At 44.2% G+C, this 24,463-nt stretch overlaps 1 protein-coding gene across 11 annotated transcripts in view; it reads right to left on the bottom strand.

The window, feature by feature from the left end:
- The window catches only part of LOC146867905 (uncharacterized), a 1,103,481-nt gene that overhangs the window by 554,608 nt on the left and 524,410 nt on the right, over positions 1-24,463 (bottom strand). For all 11 annotated transcript variants that reach the window (XM_085608614.1, XM_085608620.1, XM_085608616.1 and 8 more), the window contains one exon: positions 5,348-5,455. In XM_085608614.1, coding sequence (XP_085464740.1) covers positions 5,348-5,455 — 108 coding nt within the window. The remainder of the gene's footprint in view (positions 1-5,347; positions 5,456-24,463) is intronic.

The following is a 24,463-nucleotide window of genomic DNA, read 5'->3' as shown; positions in this document are numbered from 1 at the left end:
GGCCTTTTCCCCCTCCTGTGCCTGGCGATTCCCTAGTGCGTGGGTGTCATGACAAGATAGTCTCGTCATGGGCACAGCGCGACTGTGCTCCATGACGAGACCATCTCGTCATGGGCACAGAAGAGGTTAACAAAGGTAATATGAACAGAGAATCATCCCCTGCTCCTGAAAGAGGAGAACTGAAACTTATTTGCCTGGGCCATAATTGTGCAATGTTGGTCATCTCAACGTTGCTAGAGTACTCCATATCTGAAGGGTCCTGTGCATTCAAGGAATTGGGCGAAATGTATAAAGGAACGTCATCAAAGTTTAAGAAAGAAATTAAAGAATGGAAAAATACAACTATGAGGAAATCAACATAAAAAAACAATGACGAAATGTTCTTTTTTTCATTCAGTGGACAATAATGAGGAACTATACTTAACCCAACATTGATCCTTACCATACCCCCAAAAAGCTACCTCTACCTCCACAGCTGCCTCTGCAGGTACACTTACCTCTACATCTACTCTGTGTCTGCCTCTTCTTCCATCTCTACACCAAACTCTTCCACTAAACATACTTCTACCACTTCCGCCACACCATTCTCTACATTAACCTTTAGTTCCACCTCTAAACCTACATCTGCCTCATTCAGTACCTCTACATCACGTATAAGCTTAGAATTGTATATGTATGCCAAGCTGCTATTTTTTTATTATATCAAGAACATTCAAGGCAGGAAATGTGAGCGTCAAAATTTACATTATGTCTGATGTTAAAAGCAGACAAAATCAAGACAAAATATTCAAATAAATTCTAAATAGTCGAGGAATTCACAACCTAGGGAACATCTGAGAGAGATAGTACACAATGTAAAGTAAGAAATATGAGAGCCATTAAAAAATGAGAAACGCATCATCATCTGGAGTAAAGGAAAAGGAACCTCAGCAGCTTACAACAAAGTGGATGCAATGAAGTTATGTTTAGATCTCCAAATAGTTCGCCCAGATTTTGAGAAAATGTGTTCCTTGTTCATTAGTCTGAACATTTCTTTTTCCAGGACGGCTTGGGTTGAAATATCAGAGGGCCCATTTTCCATGGCTGTGTTGTGTTTGTATTTCCAGTTTCTTAAGATGATTCTTTTGACAACGGTGAGACTCTGTGGTGTTATATTATAAGTTGCCAAGATAGGAATAATCGTTAATAATGATGGAAACCAGTGGAAAAATAAACATTGTGTTTGTGATCAGTTTGACTTAATTTATTTCTTGCACATCAATCGGTGAGTATGGTGTATTGAACACACATGAATATAACCATCATTCGCTGACCACACCTCCAACACGCTGAACTTTTTTTTTTTTTTTTTTTTAGCTTGTGAGATTTGAGCGAGGTCCAATAGGCTCCTCAGAACATTGTTTTTAATAATACATGGAAGATAGATTCCAGGGCCCAACTCATTATTGACTTTTAAAAAGAATGAGTGAAAACCCAGCTCCAAGTGTACCTAATGGTCTTTTGCACTGTCTTCAATCATTTTGTAAGTGGAGCTTCATCAAGTTGCAAATGTTGATAGAATGGGATTTTTATTCAAATCTAGTCAAATTAAATCAGGCCTTAAAGTATAAGAGGTCATGTAGAAGTTTAGGAACCCATATATATCACTGTTATGGCTAAAGCAACTTTAACATTTAAGTAGTTCCAGAGCTCTTTAAATGATATTTGTAGAATTGGTTTAGTTATTTGAAGAAAATAAAATAATTATTTTGAATCAGCTGGCTTAAAAAAAAGATATCAAGGTTAATGCAGTTCTGCAAATGAATTTCCTTGTTTTCAATGGCAACGGCTGGGGCATTCCAGAAACATGCACATTCATGCTTGTAGACTAAAACTTTTTATATTTTGCAATGTTTTTAGAAATCTTCTGAAGTTTCCAATCTTGTCTAAAAGAGACGAGGATGGTTTGAATTTGTTAGTAAAAGGGTCATTTTGAAAGATATGTCAGTGAACGCTGGTTTCTTAATGTGGATACAGTAAGGAATCTCTGGTGTGATTGCTGTAAACTTCTTGTGATCAGGAAAATTATTTATTATTCAGTCTAGATAGTGAGATTCTGGGTTTGCTATTTAGGCCAATAGAGCAAGTATGCATACATTTTTTAAATCTAGATAGGTTTTAGTTCGAAAGCAAATTGGTAGGTTACAAAGGATTTTTTTTAAAACAAGATCCATATTGTACCACTATGCTCAGCTCCACTCGGCTTAAACTAATAACAGTTGTCCCACAACCTTCGTTAGTAGACCACTTGTTACAGTTATTTGATTCTGTTATGTGCTTATTCAGTGGGGCTCAGTCTGATTTTAGCACTTGATGCAAATTCACCGCAAAATGTCATGACACTTGACTGATGTTTTCTTATAATGGTACATTATGTATCACAGATGTCCTAACCTTCAAAGAATTGGCTGTGATGTACATAGCAACACTGCTTTTCATGCATTTGACTTTATTTTCGTTTTATGGTGCTGCCACTTTAACTGACTTGATTATCTAAATAAAGTACTATTAAACACAAACATAAAAAACAGTACTTGTAATTATGCTCACTGACCTGCCTTTCATCCTTTCTGATGGGTCTGGCAGCAGGAATTCTGACATTGTAACTCAACTGCCATATCTTATTACAGTAGAGCAGCTACATCATTTTCCTATTGCAAGTCACTAATTCGGTCTTATGTAGAATTTATTAAGAAAATTGGAGACAGTTTTCTATACAAGGATTGCAGGCTTCCATGTAGTATATAAGGAATAATGTACCCCCAAGTGTATGTTATAAGGGTAATGCAAGTCACTAAGAAATAAGGCTGTAAACCAAATGTATTTACAAATTCACAGTACCCTGAGGTGACTTGTCATTTCCTTGCATTTGAGGGCGTTTTATGCCTTACAATATGTGATAGTAAAGAGCAAACCAAATCTAGGTTTTGTACAGCGTACCAGAGGAAATAGATAAAATTGCTCCTGTTGTTGGTAGGCCTGCTCATTTGGAATCTTATACGGCAGGATAGGGAAACGGCCTGCATTATATCCCATCTGCACCTCCTATCGGCAGGCTGCAAGAGAGCGAGCTAGTTTACGGATGTCAAAAGCGCAGGTTCAGCCAGAGTTTACGAGCCCCTCCTGTGCCGTTCTCTCCTTTCTGCTGTTGTGAAAACGGTGGTGTGTATGTGGCGGCCTGCCTGTGGGGCTCTAAACTCAGAAGTTAGGTTTGCGCTATGCAGATACAGATTCCACTAGGTTTAAAAGATCACCACAGCAGGCAGTAACACAAGTCCAGAGATGGGACGGCCCAGCATAGGAGGCAGTTGCAGGTTGGCATTATCACTGGTTGCTTGCAATAAATTATTAAGACTGGTAATTTTTTTCCTTATTACAAGAATGTTGTGATATCGGAACTTGCTCTTAATAGGAAAATAATGGAAAATATTAACTAAATAGACTACTACTATAGTGCAAAACAAATTACAAACCACAAACTAACAGAGTAAACACCTATTTAGCATCCAACCATCGACTTTTTATCTAGCAAGCATGCAATCATGCCCTGAAACCAAGACCCTAGCCATAAAGTAGGCATTCACAACAGAATAACAAGAATTGTTTGTAGAAGTATTGTCAAATGGGACCATTTTAGATATTTGTGTTTACGGCTTCCCCACAGCCGGAACGTTTTTGCACAACCACCAAAGAATGGAGCTTCTCTGACCAACTAAAACAACCACTTGTAAGTAGATTAATGTTAGATAAAAGGGGTTATGGGCAGGTGTCACAGTATCTATAAGGGAGCCATCTAAAATCATACACGAATCCCAAGAATTATTATTTTACAATTAGAATAATCGGCCCCCATCTGGCAGTATGTTTTTATTGGGACAGAGTCCTTCAATTTCAATTTCAATTCATAAATCTTTATTCGGTTGATAACATCACCATAAAATAATACAAATAGCATCTTCGTTATAAAATGAATTACTGATAAATAACATAAAATGATAATAGTCAATAAGACAGTAAAACACCCCCCCCCCCGCATCCACCGCCCACACACATACCTCTATTAGTCAAATCTCGATCTCCTGGACGCCATAGCAGCTCGCAAAAATTATAAAACAGTACCATAGAATGGCAATTGTCAATAAAACACTGAAGCACACCCCCTCAGACACTACATCTATTAGTCAGATTTCGATCTACTGGACGCCATAGCAGCTCGCAAAAATGATAAAACAGTAAAAGTAACACAGCCAATGGGGAGCATCTGTAGATACATTAAGTGTGGCTTAACTTGGTTAAAATTCAGGAGTTTTGCAAAGGACTTAAAAACGACTTCCTCGGCCAGCTAAAATACGAACAAAACATTACAAAATGCAAAGTGTACTGCAGAGACTTATTGTCGCAGCCGCAGGGCAACCTTGCCTCAGACCGTGCCCGTCCACATGGAGATGCCAAAAGATAATGTAGTTGGTTAAACCTAAACCTAGCCAATAAAAACCTATCTTGCTGTGAATATACCTTGGCACGGTACGGCTCTAGCCCCTGCATGGTTTTCCACAACATATGACCCCTTACTGATGGCTTCTGTAGCTCCAGATGCTCTCTCTCTTCAAACCTGCACGGTTTAAAAATAGCCTTTTAACTCACCCCAGCTCACGCATGGAGAGAGAAGTGGGGTCCTCATAAATATCGCGCCTACCGATGGAAGCAAAAGCTGCCTTAACATAGGCTATCACAGTATTTTATGAGCCCGGCCGAGGACCAAGCAGTCTGCAGAATTAACAGATTTAACTTCAATTCATCCCTACTCCAAATCTTAATCCAACACAAAATACGGATTAGGGATATCAGGTTTGTCACTTGTGCATAACCCCATACCTCACCCTCATATCAAAGTTGTGATATGCATTTAGTCTGGTAAATCTTTATACGGTCCCTTACCCCTGGGAGCCTAACCTATGTGCAAAACTAGAACCCGCCCCTATGGTTTGAACAAACTCAGATCTTTTGGCCTCAACTAATGCCTTCCAACAATTTTTAGCATCAAATAAGACACCCAAGTAAGGGAACGCCATGACTTTACCCAGAGTAGAATTAGCCACCTTAAAGGTCTTGCTGCTTGTGGAGTTTGGGGACAGAGTCCTTAAATTCCATGATTTACTGCCAAACAATTGCCCAGAAACAGAGAGGGGTTCTCTTCACTCAGATATCTCTGCAACTATCCAGTGGTAGCATCCAAATTACAGAATTTCATTGCAGTTCTATGTTGAGGGATGGGTGCTGCAATGCGTCTGTTTACCATGATGATTACCTTTATTTTGATACAGATTGGATAGTACCGCATGACATGTCCAACAGCAAGCATGACTCCACTCTCTTGACACGCAGCCACAATTTCTTTGCAGTCTTCAGCAGTGACCTAAGGCACCAATCCAAAAAGAAATCCTATCAGTAATGCCACTTTCGAACTCAGCTGCTTACATTTAAACTGGAAATCATCATTATGTTGAGACAACTTTAAGAAAACACTATGCTTAACGAGAATGCACAATTGTAATCATTTATGCTCTTGTTGACTTATTTTTAACATATAATGGCATATCCCAAATAAAGGTTATACTTTTTGAATGCATTTTGTATTTATTTGAACACTGTTGCTTTTCCAAACACAAGATGGCACTCAGGAGTCCATTGACCCCCTATCTCATGAAAGTTGTACGAAAATAAGTGTACCCCACAGGGAGGGAACACGGGAGGCAGACGCAAGCATGAGACGTGTTTAATTGTTATTGAGCTACTGGTAAGTTGAGAGAAACCAATGAAAGTGAGTGGATGTATCGGAGATCACTGAAAGGGTCTGGTAGAAGCAAGATGTGGATGCTGGTATGTTTGTGATTGATGTAGAGATTTATAATAAAAGTGTACAGTAGCATTAACACGATAAAAGTACATTTAACATGTAGTTGCACTGAAGAAATGAGGTTTAGAGAAACATGCTGTAACACTGTATTGTTCTTTCTTTAACATGATTGGTCCAATCTGTGTGATTTTAATGTATATGTGTCCATGTATGGCATTTATTGTATTTTGCATTATTAAAGAAGCCCTTGATTGAGGGTGCTTGGCTCACTCTCCCTTTATTTTTGGAGAGTTCCTATTGTGGGTCTGACCTCTGATTTGTAACTTTGGTTTATTTCTTCGAGCTAAGCTGTATTTTTTGTTCTTATACATTTTTTTATTTTTTATTCTGAGCATATTATTCTTTCGATTTAAACGATTAACGGATGTTAAATATTTATTTTGCTTTCCGTAACATCTGCATCCTTAATCGAATTGTTCCACGGGTCCAGCTGAGGAGCAATAAAATCCTTAGGGGATGAACGCTGCACCCGTCTGCCGGAAGCGATTTTAAAATTGAAAGTAGCTGAGCAAACGCGCCAACACCTTCCAGCCATGTGCTCTACCGTGTGAATAGAATATTTCAGCACACTGTTTAGAATATTCTTTGAACAAAACCAGGTCAATATGAAATAAATGAAAATCAGCTGGCTGTATAGCTGCAAGCAGCATTAGTGGTCGGGTCACAGTATGTTCCTGTTTACGCCGAAGTTGTTTTAGCGTTGGTGAGCGCGCGCGCTTCTGTGTTTTTACAGGACCAGTGCGGCCTCAAATTGGTTCTGTCTGCTTAGCCTCTACTAATGACAGACACATATGCTAATTGAATGAAAGCCTATCGAATTAGCAGGTCTTGGAAAATCCATGGTTTGAGAGCATGCGCACTTTTTTTAATTTCAAAATGCATTCAACTCTACAAGTGAAACAACTGTCGGCACAAAACCTAGAATATGCACTGCACCAATTACAGGCGCAAATAAACTGTGCCAGAGAGGCGAGGCGCGTACAGAAGCTGTGCCGGTGAGGCACGCAAACATGGCCACCATGCAATAAAACACTCAGCGACATTAGGCCGCCAGAACGGCTCCACCTCAGATAATTACCGCCTCGTGCGCGCGCCCTTTGAGACTCATTTATCACGGATCTGATGCAATGTATCCAGGGTTTCTGTGTTTGTGTGCGGCTGAGCCGACGATGATAAAAGCCGCCATAAAGGGCTCGTATTGTTAGATATCTCGACTCCCCAGGGGAGGCATGTGAGGAGATACGTGCAGTGAGCTCACCTCGTTGTACAGCCAGGGGCGGCATAATTATGCAGTTTTGGTCTCACGCATTGAGTGCATTTAGAAAACACAGGCTTGATGCGTGGTGCTTTCCACCGCAAGAAATGTGGCATTAACTAAATGTGCTTTACCCCTGGGTCTGGGAACAATATTTGATGTTTGTATGCACAAGAGGGCGCCCACAGTTACTGGCGCACTAGGCTGCGCGCCACCCACTACAATCTCACAGAAGAACCTGGCTGGGTAGGGACCCGATTGCTATTGCACTTCATGGTTTTAGGAGGTTTTCTTTTGAGTTCCAGTGTACTACTACTCTGGCGCTTACTAACGAGAACATGCATATATTAAGAAGGACCCTTGGAATTAATATAAAAACTACTATCTTATAAAGCGATAATACTAGTAATGCAGTTTCTAATCGCTGGAAATAACACACAGTATGTCACAATCACCCAAATTTAATGTTAAGCATGCATCTACCAGTTTGGGAATGTAACCAAATACACCAGAGAAGCCAAGTTTGTAAAGGTACAATATGATTTTTTCTAAATAAATGTACTTGGTACTGATGTACAGCCCATGGATAAAATGTTTCCATCAAGATTGCTAGATGTTAAATTACAGAAAAAAAGCAGCCGTACACCTACCCAGTCAGGACTGGGACAAGATTATGTCCTGGCACCAAAATAAAAGTGACCCCATTAGCACATCAGATAGATAAAAGGGTGCCCACATTTGCAAATTGGGTCTGTTTTCAACGCGTAAAGGGAACACTTTATAGGTGTTCTGCAAGGTATGGGAAACTACATGCATTTGTGCTTGCTGCAGGCAATGTTTGTGGCGTTATCTGAGAAATGAACAGTATGATTCGGGCCACCAGACCCTAAAACAGACTCACTCACTGATCTGTCAGACAAGCCCTTCTGGCACTGCCAGGCTGCAGATAGGCCAGCCCGAACAGTACAAATCCACAAAGTACTTCTATTCTTAGATCTTCCCAAAATATCGCTGAATAGAAGTGTTTTTTTTGTCCCACCGCATTCAAATCTGAAGCAAGTCCCACGCATGCGCCTTGTGCTCTTCACTTTATCTGCTCCAGCTGTCACCAAATTGCTCATAAATATTAAACACTGCCTGGGGCAGGATACTATTGTGGAAGAAGCTTCTCGTGTGTTATTCCCCCATTATTCCACAGGTATCAATTTCTTTGACAGTGAAATTCGCCACCTTTGGGAAATCATGGTGTGCATGTCACGCCACTTCCTCTCCCCTGAGAAAAAATTAAAACTTCACGTTATCAACCTTGGTTCTACAAGCAGATGTAAAAAAATAATCAATCAGGCGATGCAGTCCTTTAGCAGAAGGGCACTTAAAATTGCAACCGTGACACCTATTACCAGAGAGACCTAATAAGCGCGCCCAACTCATTCACTGATTCTTGCTCCATCTTTAATCGACCATTTTTGGTCTGGAGAAAAAATTAGGTTTTGCCCATGTATTCATAACAACATATATCCATTCAGTGCCTATGGGTTAGCCCCTCCCCAACTGATTTGTCATCAGTTCAAGGGTCATTCACATGTTGTTTCTACCCACCATAGCATACAGGATGGGACAATAGGTGCCTACCTCAACCACATACTCTCTTGCACTGTGAGTGATGGCATTTTGCCTACTCACTTGTGCACAGATACCTGAATCGGGGTGTACTTCAGTGCCGGGCTGGAGTGTCAGGGCTGCTATCACTCCTTATTGTGGCATATTTTACGTTTGCCATTTTTTGCATATTGCTTATGTCTGCAAATTAAAATTTTTAAAAACTCCATGATTGCCAAGGCCAGGCTCATTGGTTTTGCCAGTGCTTATTAGCTAATGCAATAGAGAGAGGCCCACCTAGCAAGCAGGGTGAAGCAACACTAAGCCTGACATCTGCTTTGGCTACCTGCTGACTATCAGGCATAGGTTTTTTTATGGAGTTTTATATAGTGCTATCTAGACCCAAAGGTTGCGCGATCTAGACACAAAGGTATCAGAGCGTCTCACATGAGCCCCAGTTACATTAGGAAGGGACACATTCATTTTTTGTTAGGCACGGGGAGACCAAGTGATATGCCCAGAATCACAGGATGTTGAGCGTCCCTGCCGAGACTCAAACCCGGTTACGCTGCTTCGAGGTCGACGCCCTAGCGGTAAGGCCACACCCTCTCCCAATAGACGCAGAACATAGACAGCCCTTGTGTGGCTCTGGGGCACACTGTGGCATCGGTATGATTATAGGAGACACTCATCGGCAGACTAGCAGCGACTTTACATTTTGTTTATTTTTCTGTCGTTTTTTTACCCCGGTTTAAGTGGCTGATTAAAACCCCCCCCCCCCGCAAGATGGGTACAACCCATGCCCAATAACTGGATGTGCACACTGTTTGAAAGTAATGTATACGAACTAATATAGCTCGAATCTAATTACAGAACAATGGAGTCCTGTATAAAAGTTGGGCAGTGGGGTGCAAGTAATGCCCCGATTGCTTACTGGTAATCTTCATTACTCCAAGTCCTGGTCTTCCCCTCTTCTGCTCCTTGATTCCCTCTCAGAAGGCCTGTTTTTTTCTTTCTGCCAGAAAGGAGTCGAATCTCATGCGTAAGGGCTGCATCCAGGAAGACAGACGAGGAGGTAAAGAAAGCAGGGCTGGGGTAATTGGGGGATCAGATAGTAGAGGTGGCTGGTGAGAGACAGAGAGTGGGTTGCATGGCAGAGTGGCAAGGGGGGGTGGGGGCTCAAGGTGAGGGAGGGAGCTGTGATGCAGTGTATTCCCCAGTGAGCAGAAGAGGTTAGGGTAGGCCCGGGCAAAATCTAATTCAAAGTAATTTCTGAAATGTTGCCCTACTCCTCTTACATTAGATTACTGAAACTAAGCCATTATGCGAAGCCCCGTAAAATTTCACCATAGGCACTTTGAAATAACGCGAGTGGCTGTTGCTTTTAACGCTTGTGATTTTCGTGCTAATTTTTTTACCATGTAATGCACCCTCATTCAAAAATTGGCCAGAAGATGCATTTCACGCAAAAATGTAACGCTAAATGATGGTTTGGCACTTTGCGTACTGGCATGAAATGTCTCATAGTTTTCCTAAAATCTCACATATTTATGTGAAAGCAAATCACATAAATTTCCCGCACTCCTAGTTAAGGACACTCTCCAATGCAACAGTAGACTTGGTTTTACCATCAGGTGAGACTGGGCTTGAAAATGACTATCTTAAATACTTTGCTGTCATGGAGGGACGGTGCCTGGAGGATTTTGACCAGGAAGAAGCTCCAGTCCCTCTGAGAGTCACAGTATAAGGCCCCTCATCAGGCTATTTCCCAGCTACATACCCTGGATTCAAAATGGATAGTGCACGTAGCATTTTGCCAACTTGATCTTGGTTAGTTGATAAGACAGAGTGCTCTTGTTAACTCCCTTATTGATGACGCAGAAAGTCAAAAAGGTGATGCGCATGGGCAGAGTTAAACAGTGGGATTTTCTGAGAGTTTAAATCATTCTGTGAAATATCTTCTGGCATTTGATGCGACAAGCTGCAGAACGAGGAAGGTTCTTCAATGGAGATCAGTGGGTCGGAGGGACAACGGCCAGGAGGGTTCTGGTGCCCTGAGGTAAGAGAGAACCATCAGTTGAATACTACTCTTATGAAGTAATCTTCTGGTAGGAACTGCTTTACTCAGCAGAGCAGTCTGCTGATGCCAGGAGATGTTGAACTTAGTATTAGAACACAAGACGAAGGATCTGGTGCTGTTGAAGTGTCACTGTGTGAAGCTGTTCAGCCTAATTTCATAAAGCCAGCTCTGGACCTGACACAGTAGTAGCTGTCTTAGGGTAGCACTAACAAAATATGTTATTGTAAATGTTATTGTCTTAATAAATAAAGAACATTTTATTTGTCTTAAATTATACATTAAAAATGTAAACTACATTTTATTGGTCTTAATTGTTTGACAGTGACTGCGGCTTCAGAACGTTAGGTAGAATGTTGCCAATCAATGTTTTGGAATGCCTGCACTCTCCTCTCCATGCAGTGCACACTTCAATATGCAAGAGAGACAAGAACATGGAAAATGTTTGCGGATCGGACTTTACTGGTAGTGTTGGTCACAGATCTTGAATCAAAGATACCAGAGGTGCTTCCGTGCACATCTGGTCCATAATGATGTCACTGGAATAAAGTTAGTGTAGTGTCAGCATCCTGAAAATTTATTTTTTGACCCATCTGACTGTTTTTGCTACATAATATGAGTTGGAATTTCTGCTTTGATTTTTTCTTTTTTTATCGAGATGTAGAGGGCGTATAATATGCTTTAGTAACGGGTCAGTTGGCTTACTTTGGGGTGGTCAAACATTCATCAGGACGTTGGAGATATACCAAACACTTTGCTCCTGGCCCGTCCCACAAGGGATATCAAAGAGCCAGGATATTAGCGGTGTGTCCCTGGAATAAGACCACCCCTCACCCAGGCACCACCAGAGTACACCGATGTTGTTCCCGGCCTCCCTGTGACCAGCCCCCATCCTCCAATCAAAGGGGGAGGTTAAAGTATTGATTGGAGGAAATGAAACATGACTTGTTTGATTGTGACTGCTGAATCACTACCACTGGAAGTGACAGGGCACCGGGTGTGCCTGATTAACTGTCAGTGACACCCGTGATTGATCACTGGGCGGGGAAACAATATCAAAACTGCTGCTTTGAATGTAGAGCACAGAGCAAAACATGACTGTAGGAAGCTGGCTTTTTATGTAGTACGCCAAAATCAGGTACACTGTGTAGAAAGTCCAGACGACCCTTATTGGTTTACAGGGCTTAAATTAATAAATAATTCCAAATGCTCTCTTTTGTGGTAGTAGGAAGCTGGCTCTCTGTAGAGTGCACTAAAATGAAGTACACTGTGCAGAGAGTCCAGTGGGTCCCCACTTGGCTTACAGAGGCTAAGGTAGATTATACTAACGCTCTCTTTTGAGGTAGTGTGGGCAAGCAGTTAGGCTTATCAGAGGGCAGTGCTAAGCATTTGTTGTACTCACAGAGGCAATAAATGAGAGACAGACAAAAAGAATAAATCCAAGACCAAATTAGAAAAATAACATTATTTTTATATTCTGAACTCAAGAATTGCGTTTCAAGGTAAGTACAGTGCACATTTACGAACAATGCAATCCTATGGAAGGAAAAGTAAAACATGCATAAAGGTAGGTACAGTCAGTTACAGGGGTTCACCTTCTGGGATCAGAATAGTAGTGTGCCAGGGATCAAAGTACTACCAGTAGTTCTTTGGGAACCACCCGGGTTCTACCGAGAGCAGGGTGCTGGTGAGGCTGGTAGCTGGTGCGCTACGAAGAAGGGAGTGCACCTGAAATGAGGCTGCACAGGGGGATTTGCATGCAAGTCAGAGGGCCCCCAAATGGGGGCTCAGGTTGCAAGGCATCTTGGAGCACGGGGACACGGCCGGTTCATCAGGACCCGGGCCAGGAGGCTTGGATGCAGAGTGGTTTGGTTGGCTGGGCTGGTCCGCAAAGATGCATCTCACGGTCAGGGGCAAACAGCTGGAGGAGGAGAAATCAAGGCAGCTGGGCGACTCTCAAAGTGGGTCTTAGTGATACTGATGTTCCCTGACGGCTCTTGGTCCTAGTGCAGTGAGAGTCCGGACTGGTTCCTTGCTGTTGGCGTTTGGTGCAGGGCAAGGCGTCTGCTACTCCTTGAGTTGGTACTGCATGGCTCCGGTTGGTCCTGGTGTCTTCACACTCGGTTGGGCGAAAGATCTGACCTTCCAGAGCACGAGTACCTGCTCCTGGTCGTCTGTGGCATCAGTCGGACCGGGGAGCTGCAAGGCGGTGTACCGGATTCTGCTTGTCGGTGCCTGTGGACTGTTGGGGAGTAGGTCCTCTACACCAAGGGGGACTTTCAGTGTTTGTCAAAGAGCTGGCAGGCTACCCAAGGCTTTGGTAATTCCCCAGCTCGCAGGGCGAGTCACTCGGTCACAATTGTTGAGAGAAGGCTGAGGACATCAATGTTTCTCGCCAAATCCAAAGTTCTGCCGCTGTTCTGGCCAGGCATTGACTTTTCTTTGTCCTTCTTCTGTTGATCCTTCGAATCTGTTCTGGGTCGAGGGGTGCTACCTAATTACTCAATTTAGGGGCATTAAGGGGAGTATCAGGTAGTAGCCAATGGGCTGACTACCTGTAGGGTGACTACACCCTCTATATCACCACTTTCTGTGGGAAGTGAGCATAACCGTGACCCTAATAGGCTAATTGTCTCCCACAAAAGATGGAGGATTCTGAAATGTGGGGTCCACATCAGCTGGCCCACCCTAGGGGCGGTGCTGGCTGAATGTGGGCACTCCTCTGAATCTTACACATTTACCCTCCTACCTTGCCCCCAAAAGTGGGAGCAGGACAGGGGGGTGGGAATCTCCACTATCTGGGGAAGCCCGGGTTCGCATAACAAAGGCAACAGGGCCTTTGAAGCTTCCCCCTCTGAAATGCCCATCCTGCTTGGAAGAGGTGAGAACACCTCTGCCCAGAGCAGGCTTTGTTCCTGACCTCTGAGAGCGAAGGCTCACATATCAAGGGGTCAGAAACTTGTCTAGGGTGGCTGGTTGGTCGAGACCAGTCAATCAACACACTATCAGTTGGCAGGTTTTCAGGGGGCCCCTCTAAGGTGCCCTCTGCGTGCATTTATTAATAAATCCAGCAGTGGCATCAGTGTGGGTGTATTAAGACGAGGTGTTAGGTATCAAACACCTTGGGGTATAGTGAAGCCATCATGTAGCAGGGGAACTCGTAATCGTGAGTGTCCAGCCCATGTACTCGTCATTGCTTCCCTGTGCACTGGTAATATCTATGAGTGAACTTCGATATCACCAGGACATTTCCACTCTTGGAGATATGCCCTCACATGGGTATAGTGCACCCTGCCTAGGGCTGTAAGGCCTGCCGTAGGGGTGATTTACCTATACCACATGCAGTGTTTTGCTGGCATAGGCCCACAGAGGAGTTTGCCATGCCGACTCAGCACCAAGACACTCAGGCTTCAAAGGTAGTTTGCATGAGCTTGGTGAGGGGTCCCTTAGGGTGGCAACATTTGTGCTGCAGCCCTTAGGGGACCGTCTTTAGTTACAAGGCTCTAGGTACCAGGGGTACCACTTACTAGGTACTTACAAGGATCCTAAAGGAGTGCCAATTGAGGAACAATTGTGCAGTTTAGAGAAAGAACGCTGTTGTTGGAGACCTGGTTATCACGAACCCAGCACACTTTCAGTCAAAGTTGCACCAGATACCAGGTAAAAAGTAGGGTGAGTACTGCAACAAAAACCCAGTTGCCTACACATCCCCCAACCCCCAGTACATGAAGCTCAGCCATGATCTGGGAGAGCCTCTGGGTGGTCATTTCCAAAGAGAAAGTCAAGGGGGAGTTCTTTACTGACTACCACCCTCTCCAACTAAGGGATCCATCTATTTCTAGGGGTACCACAGCAACAGGCCTAACAGAGATCCCCTGGGACAGCTCTTACTTGTCTTGTCTCACCTAGGATATACTGGTTTGAGAGAACAAGCCTGTTATGCAGAACAGTGTTACTGTCACAGGTGTCTCTTGGGGCAGTGGTTGGGATTCCATTCACCAGTAGGTTGTGGAAATGTCTACTCCGCTACGGAATCTCCAACTGACCTTTTGGGACCACTTTCCAGTTAAAGGCTAGGAGGACTGCCTCATCTGAGAAAGCCCCCTCTAAGGCTATACTGGCAACCCCTGGGGGTTCACTAGTGGGTTTGTTTTGAGGACAGGAAAGTACGTGATGTGGTATCCAGTCTTCTGACAGTTGTGACAACATGCCCTTTAGGGATCCCAATTATTACCTTGGTACCCATTTTTGTTTTGTGTAGTGTCTCGTGTCCCACCCTCCTGGTAAGGTCTTTGGTGACCTACAAAGAACTCCTTTTATTTTTCCTTAGAGTGGTCCGCCTTTTTCTCTTGGGGGAGCTTTTTGGTTTCTTTCTTTTGGCACCCCCTCCATGACTTGTCTTGGACACTAGTCCTCACCTAGTGATCAGTCTTCTTCCCCAACTCTCGAGGAGAGACTTGCCCCAGGTCTACCAAGTGGTGGTGCAACTATTCTGGATAACAAACACTCAACAGATGTTCTTTCATTATCAAATTATACAGCTCACCATAGTCATAGTGTAATAATGGATATTGCAGGGAATGTGGCTAAGGAGCTAGCCATGCCCCTTATCTGCAGTTTACTTTTAAGCAGTTAAGAATCCTCTGCAAAGGATACAAAACAAGAACTGGCTCAAACCCTACCACTGTAAAGCGTCAGAAGCTGTTGGCAGAGTATGAGCTGGCCCCCAGGGTGGACCAAGCAAGGGAGAGAACTGTACCTCTAACCCAAAACCGACCCAATGTGCCAAAGGCACCTGCCTCTAGTGAGGGCTCAGGTCGCTCAAGGTACAAACTCTCCAAAGGGGAGGCTCTTCTTGAAAGATTGCCCTGAAGAATAGCCTTGGAGAACAGGATACTGGCCATAGAAAGGGAAGGGCAGAGATGGGTTTAAGACCCATCAATGGTGGCAGCAACATAATTCCTACAACAAAGAGGAAACCTTTGACGAAAATCCCCAAAGAGATTGTTCTCAAGAATACAGAAAATAATATTACAAAATGGTTTACAGCGTTCGAGAAAGGTCTGCCAGAAGTATTGGGGCTTTCGCCTTTGAGACCTGTGGTGAGTGCAGGAATAGACTCCTGACACTGACAGAAACAGAAGCCTAATCCTATTACCACATGAAGGGTACCCTGATTGAGGACTTTGGACTCACCACTGAAGAATACAGGATCAGGTTCAGGAAGACTCGAAAAATCCTGAGTCAGTCCTGGGTAGATATTGTACACTTTTCAGTAAACACACAAGGTTGGCTGGTTTAGGCTTTTCAGAGGGAAGTGTTAATCATTTGTTGTACACACAGAGTCAATAAATGACACACATATTTAAGAAGAAACTCAAGACCAATTGAAAAAAATAACGTATATTTTTATAGAATTTTACACACCAAGTACTTCCTAATTGGGTGAGTACTTTAGACGTTATCAAATTTTACAGTTAAAAACTGTCGAAAATGACAACTGTCAAGACTTGAGGCATGCGCTTCGATCGCTGTAATGTTATCCTATGGAAGAAACATTCACTGCATATGGTGACTTGCAAATGACTTACAGGACTGATCTTCTGGACTTAAGGTGAGTAGAGGGCAAGGTTCAAGATAGTACCAAGAGTTCACTATTACCTACCCTGGGGTGTCTGGGTGCAGAGGTGCTTTCAGCGGTGGTAGCCTCAGACATTACACGCTGTCATCAATATAAAAGTACCTGTAGGAAAGAGGCTGAAAGCGGTGGCTGAGGGACCAGTCCGGCAGAAGCCAAAGGGGCATTCCACTACTGGGGTCTTAGGGCCACAGACACACTGTTGGTTTTAATGGACTCGGGCGCATAGGTGTTTTGTTTGGCGGGTCATCAAGCTTGAGGCTCCCATAGTTCTTGGTGCACCTGTAGAAGAGGTGGGAAGAAACACAACAAGACGACTTCTGGCATGGAGCTGGTATCTAGTGGAGTCCCTCAATGTGTAGGTCGGTTTTGGCAGCAGTGGTGTCTCCCAGAGCTGGGAGAAGCCACGGTCGCATATTTAAGGCAGCAGGGGCTTTGAAGTTCCTGGCCTTGATTCGCTGAATAACTAGCCATCCTGCTGGAGGAGGTGTGAACACTTTCCTCTGGAGCAGGCATTGTGTTTTGGAGAGCTTGAGCGCTTACCAGCAGTGGATCAGAGACATGTTTTTGGTGGCAGGCTGGACGGTACCAGTCAGCCATGACACTAAGAGGCTGGTAGGTTTTCAGGGGGCACCTCTAAGGTGCCCACTGGGTGAATGTTTTAATAAATCCACTAATTGCACCAAATGCTATCGGTTTTCAGTAAAGCCATCATGTAGCTGGGGAACTCGTAATGACCAGTGCCCAGTACATGCCTAAGATGGCTTCCCTGTTCACTAGTACTATCTAGTAATTGAACTAGACAGTACAGGGGCATATCTACTCATGCAGGTATGTTCTCACGTGCAATATAATGCACCCTACCTTAGGGCTATAAGGCCTGCTGTAGGGGTGACTTACATATATTGCATGCAGTGTCTCTGGGCATGGCATGCCCTGTTTTTACATTTGCTTGCGCCATTTCACGCAACGAGCAGTGGCAGTCTGCACAAGTTTGGTAGTGGGTCCCTTAGGGTGGCACAATACATGCTGCAGCCGTTAGGGACCTTCTTTAGTACCCATGCCCTAGGTACCTGGGGTGCCATTTACTAGAAACCTACAGAGGTGCTAAGGATCTTGCCAATTGGGCTACAATTGAACAGTTACCCTGTTTTAGGGTAAAAGCATTGGCACTGGCGCCTGGTTTGAAGGAACCCAGTGCACTTCAGTCAAAATTGCATCAAATACCAGGCAAAAAGCGGGGGTGACCATGTCAAAAAGGGACACTTTCTTATAATGAAGGATCACTTGTAGGTGGAAGCAGCTAATAATCTGCTGCCTTTAGTCGTTCAACCTAATAAATGGGGTCTCTATTACTGGGATTTGGGGGCCAGTGACCGGGTAGGGGTACCATCGCAAATCATCCAAGTTGGAAAATCACTAGACTGGAACTGGCAATATGAGGCAAGAAAGCCCTCAGCCCAAGATAGCCCCGCTAGTCTTTCCGGACTTCAAGCAAGGGTAAGCAGGAATACCGGGATGAGCTGTGCAGTCTAAACCATGGTACTAGGGAACAGCTGCTCCACATGGGGGATGGACATGATTCATGGCTCTCCATGTGCAATGCCTTTCTCCGTTTGTTCTGTCCTCCGGCACAGTGGCTGAAACTGGGCAGTGCTTCTATCTCCAGTGGTACCACCTTGATGTGTTCCTTCACAAAAATCTGTTTAGTTTGAATTGACTTCCCAAAAAAGAATCTTATCATTTTCTTCTCACTAATCCTGCATTTTGCATATAGACAGTTTGGTTTAATTGCAAATAAAAATGAAATTTTCCTTCTGAAGTTCATTGGCAATGTCAGGCAGGACAGCCTCTACCGAGTTGGCTGACCTAGTCTTGTTGTGGTTCCCCTTTGATGTGAGCCCATGGTGTACTTCTTCCTTGATACTAAACACTGTTGTGATTCTGTGATACCAGGTGCCAGTGAATAGCTGCCCCTCGAAGCCAACATCTTCATACAGGATAGCCACGGATTGCCCTGGTGCCATGCAATTCCTAGCCTCGTTATCATGGGAGATCTAGGAATCCCTAAAGATGAGCTGATGGCTATGCAAAACAAGGTCTGCTGCTTTAATTACCAGTTGCGTCTGTATCCCCCTACTGCAGGAGAACCATCTTGGAGGCAGTGAAGGCCAGGTAGGAGATAGGGGACTGTGGTGGAATTGACAGCTTGTTGGTAGAGCTCTGTAGGTCAGTTCTACCTGGGTCTCCCGTGAAGAAGGTCTGTCTGGAACTCAATTTTTCAGGAGATTTCGAAAACTGAGTTTATAGCATTTTGAGTATCATGGTGCTTTAAGCCTGAAGTTACACTTCAGATTGATCATCTTCTAGGTGTTGACCTATTGCGGTGATTTGAGCTTCATTTTTAAGGTGACCCCTGTGTTGGAGACTTGACCTTTGAACTTGCGTGGGCCAGCCTTCTTGAGGTTGATCCTTATCTGGTCTTTTCTTACCCTTTTTGTTTAGCAGTATGTTATTTTGATCTAACAGCGTTGATAAATGCTGTTTAACCCCTTTACGTGCACCGACTGTCCTGGTTGGTGCAGGTTTCTGTGGGTGTTCAAGAAAACGAACTTATCCAGGATCTAAATCGTCAGCGGGAAAAGGACCCTGACTCTAATTCTCTTCGTCAAAAATCTTTAAATCTGAACACTTCCATATGTACACCTTCATCACTGGTTTTGCTGTCATTATATTCTTTCTCATTTTCTTCCTCAAATTTCAGTAAGGAGATCACCTTCAGCCATCTCACCCTGCTCACATGGACGGACCACTCCATAGTACACTTCCTAGCCATCTACATCAGTCGCAACTGGAACAACATAGCAGAGGTGGACTGGATCCACACCCGCAGATCCAACCATCCTGTCCTCACAGGCAACCTTCAGAACATCGTAACCACTATCAACAACTGGATCTCAGCACCTTGGCTCCCATGAAAAAAATCAGGTTTACAAGAACTCACGCTCAAGCATGCTGGTACATGAAAGACCTAAGAGACTACAAGTGCTATAGCAAACAAATAGAAAGAATATGGAGAACCAGACAAGAAAACACCTATTGAGACACATACAAATTCGCACTCAGAAGGTACCAAGCCCAGATCAAAGAAGCCAGGAAAACTGCCCTTGTGTTAAGACTAGCATCCTGCTCCAACTCCGGCAATAAACTCTTCAACACTGTCAGACAATTCATCAGCTCAACAGCGGCCACCAACACCATCATAGAAGACATCATCACGCAACCTCCCACCACCACCACCAGGAATGCCTACCTGTTAACGAACTGGATCCCTCTCACCACAGAAGACACCACCGGAATTATGCAGACCATCTATTCAAGGTCCCTACAGACCATTGTCCTCACCATAAGTGCAACCTGGGAAGAACACTGATCGGCACAAAGCTCACCACCATCTTCAACTCCTTCATCCTTAGCAAAACCTTCTTGGATAGCTGAAAACACACAGAAATCACAGCTCTTCTGAAGAAATCTTCAGCTAACCCGAAAGAACTCAGCAACTACAGACCCATCTCGCTCCTTCCTTTCCAAGTCAAAAGTCCTGGAGAAAGGGATCAACAGGTAACTCTCCACCCAATTAGAACAGCACCACCTCCTAGACTGCACTCAGTCAGGGTTCTGCAGCAACCACAGCACAGAAACCACCCTCCTGGAAGAAACAGATGGCATCTGGTCCATAATGGACAGAGGGGAAACTGCCGCTCTCATCCTGTTTGAGCACTTGTCGGTCACTGTGCATACTCCACACCACCTCCCATGGCACTCTTATCGCAAGACTCCAGAACTCAGGATTTCAAGGGCCCTCCCGGAAATGGAATGCCTCCTTCTTCTCCAACAGACCTCAATGAGTCAGATTCTTCCCTAACACCTCTGAGCACAAAAATCCCATCTACAGAGTCCCCCAGGGCACCTCACTCAGCCCAAACTTATTGAACGTGTATATGGCACCGCACGTTCGCATTATCAAGAGCCCACAACATCAACATTGTCACCTACGCCGCTGACACTCAGCTCATCATCTCCCTCATCAATACGAGCAACACCACCAGGACCAGTTTCACCTCCTGCGTGTCCAACGTGGCCAATTCGATGAGAGAGAACGGCCTCAAATTCAACAAGGACAAAACGGAGATGCTGATCTTCAGAAACAAGAGCTACCCATGGGACTCCTTCTGGTGGCAATTCAAACTAGGTCTGACGCCCACCCCCACAGAACACACCAGAAACGTCGCCATCATCCTAGACGTAAAACTCACGATCAATAAACAGGTTAACGCTGTGACCGCATCCTGCTGCCTCATCCTCAGAATGATTCGCAAGATTTTCAAATGCCTCCCGACGCACACAAGAAGCGCAGTCACTCAAGCCCCCATAACCAGCAGACTCAACTACAACAACGCACTCTACATTGGCATCACCAACCAGCTCACGCAGAGACTCCAAACCATCCAAACACCGCTGCCAAACTCATCCTAGATGTCCCCAGAAGCACACACATTGCTCCCTACCTCACTGAACCACACTGGCTACCTATCCAGAAATGCTGCCAATTCAAGCTGCTCATCCACACCTACAAAGTCCTCCACAACACCGGACCAGCATACCTCAATGATTGACTCCAATTCTACCAACCTTCCAGACTGTTAGTCTCCACTTCTCCCACCCTAGCTCGGATCCCCTGCATCTGTAGAAGCAAGTCAGGAGGGCACGTCTTCTCCTACATCGCAGCCAACAATTGGAATTAACTTCTTCAACATATCAGGACAGCTCCTTCACTTCTCAGCTGAAACTGAAGACCTGGCTGTTCATCTAGGAGCGAAGACCAGCATATGTTTCTGCTCCAGCACCTGGTTACCCTCATGGGTGATAAGCTGCACCATACAAATCGACATAAAATAACAAAGTTTCAGTGTGGTGACACCTATGGTCCCCTAGTGTACTCAACTCCTGTCCCTCTGGTGCTGAATAGTTTTATAGCACCTAACTCCTTTACATTGTTAATTCTTGGATTTATGATATCCCTTGATAAACACAAGGTACATACCATATGATGCCCAAGGTAATCTGATATTATTCTTTGGACAACAGTGTTTTCCATGTTCCCGACGCAAGTCGTTTTGATACAGCCCTTCTCCTCAATGTCTCTGAAAAACAGTTTAGACATAAATTCTCCCCATCATTAATTCTGCGCTGCAATTGCTTCAGTGCGGTTTTCCAGACCTAGGTGCCGAATGTTGTCTCCTGATGCATAGTTTGTACACAGAGCCCAAGTAAATAAATCTTCTAAACCACTGCTTGTGTGTTTGTGCACCGCATGTGTCAGGAGATGTAATCATGAATGATTTGATTCATGCCCAAGCCCAAAGCAAAGACTTCCAGGAAGACCAAGACTAGATTCCAGGAGAGTAAACAGCTCTTGTGGTTCAACACCACACACTGCAAACAACTTTTGTTTATAATGCAACCTTGGTCGTCATTAGAATCCCGGACCATATCATGATGGGCTTCGCTGGCTCACTGTAGAGCGGAGCGCATGTTTTTGTGTAACTGAAGTGCCTAATATGAATGTTTTTAACTCAATATTTCTCTGAGCTAGTGCTTTATTTAAAGACAGCACAGCTAAGAAACAGAAAGAGGCAAACCTTGGTCTCTGTTTCCAAACTGTACCGACTGAAACTAAAGCTCTAAGTGAAATACTGTTTTATATGAATTCTCCTTACATAGTGTAGGCAAATAAAGACAGGCTTTCGGCTCTGCGTTGAGCTAGCAAAGTCCATCATTATAAGGACCCTGATCTTCATATAATTCCAGGCTTCCTTTTATGACTCACCTGTTCTGAATGATATCCAAAGAGTGCACTACTAGAGAACGATACATTTCTGCACATTTGAGTGAGGATTGCGAGGTGCAAGCACTTGGAACAGCATAAAAGCACAACAGATTTATACCATAGGCTGCTGTCTCCACTGTGTCCTTTGCTCAGATGATCACTTAATGTTAAATTATCCTTTGGTTATATGTAAAATATATCTCTATGGTCAGTAGGGATAAAGTCCAAAAGTTGTTCAAGTGAATCCTAAAGGGCGCACTATTTACTTTTTTAGTTCTCGCGTAAACATTTTTGTAAACTGCTAGTGGGCTTGGAGCACTTCCATTACTTACAATTGGTGGGCGTCAAAGCCACTCTCTATTGCTTGCTTCCTGCTGGTCAGTTCTGCGATCAGCACTTCCCTTTTTTTGCATGTGACCCTCCCCTGGAGCATGGCTCCAAGTACTTGTGTCCTTACACTGCCCATAACTTTGGGACCTATTTTTTTCTTTTTGTTGAGCCACTCTACGGAGTGCATCTTTCCTAGCTGGCTCTGTCATTTGCTTGTAGTTTTAGGCTGTCCAGCTTGACTTTGTCTCTTCTGAGAGTACTAGCCATGTGGAAACAGGCCTTTATATCTTGTTCTTATCTTGCCTCATTTGCTGTGCATTCAAAGACAGAGATCAAATGTCTGGCTTTTAATTCCAAGGGAACTTGGTGTTTACTTTTCTTTTGCTGGCTTCAAAGTTAGAGAATTTATGTGACAATCCATCCTGCTGAGTGCCCAAGCGAGAAGACAGGCTGTAGGATATTGTCTTTTCTATCACACAACAAAAATTAACTGTGCTGATAGTTCAGAATACATCAGAATGAGAACAGCAGAAGTGAAGCAATTTTTTTCTGTAATTCTGAAGTGTGGTGGAAACAAATATTTTAACACGATCAGAAAAACTCAATACACATGGTGATGACATTTCCACACATTATCATTTGTGCATAGTAAAAGTGTATGTCTGTGCAAATGTAATGGCCATTTTCAATTGGAAATGTGTTGTCTGTAATGGCAGTGTGCTATCACATCATGCATACTCCACACTACGCAACTCCACTTGACACTACTCCTCGCTACAACACTCTGCCTCACTCTATGCCCTACCACTCTGTGCCATGCCACTACACTCCACGACACACCATTGTAAGACACTCTACGACATGACTCGCCACTCCACTCCACACTCCTCCACTCTACGTCCCTCCACTCCATTCTGCCCCACTCCACTCCACTCTACCCCAACCCACTCTACCCCACTCAACTTCACTACAATCTACCCCACTCCATCCTAATCTACCCCCACTCTACTCCACTCCAATCTACCCAATTCTGCTCTACTCCAATCTCTCCCACTCCACTCTACCCTACGGCAATCCACCCAATTTACCCTACTCCAATCCACCCAATCTACCCCACTCTATTCCACTCCAATCTAGTCCACTCCACTCTACCCCAATCTACCATGCTCCACTCTACACCAAACTACCCCACTCCACTTCATCCCACTCCAATCTACCACTCTACTCCAATCCACCCACTCCCCCCTAATCTACCACACTCCAGTGAAGCCCAACCTATTCCACTACAATCAAGTTCACTTCAATTTACTGCACTCCACTGTATCCCACTCCAATCTACCCCAACCAACACCGCTCCACTCTACCCCAATCTACCCCACTCCAAGTGCCCCGCTGCACTCCAATCTACCCCACTCCAACCTACCCCACTCCATTCAAATCTACCCATCTCTAATCCAGCCAATCTACCCCACACCAAGTACTCCATTCCACTCCAATCTGCCCCACTCCACTCTACCCCAATCCACCGCACTCCCCTCTTCCCCAATATACCTCAATCCACTTACTCCAGATTATGAGGGGAGTCAGACAAGGCTGTATCCTTGCCCCATTTTTATTTTCATTGTATACAAACCACCTTAAAAAGATCTACAGTAGGGGGAGGAGCCTAGCGCGCAACCAAGATGGCCGCGTAGGTGCGAGGCTCCCGAGGACCTCCA

Source organism: Triturus cristatus, chromosome 1_2 (genome assembly GCF_964204655.1).
Source record: "Triturus cristatus chromosome 1_2, aTriCri1.1, whole genome shotgun sequence".
NCBI lineage: Eukaryota > Metazoa > Chordata > Amphibia > Caudata > Salamandridae > Triturus > Triturus cristatus.
The sequence above is the reverse complement of the archived record's forward strand: the minus strand, read 5'-3'. Positions and strand labels throughout refer to the sequence as shown.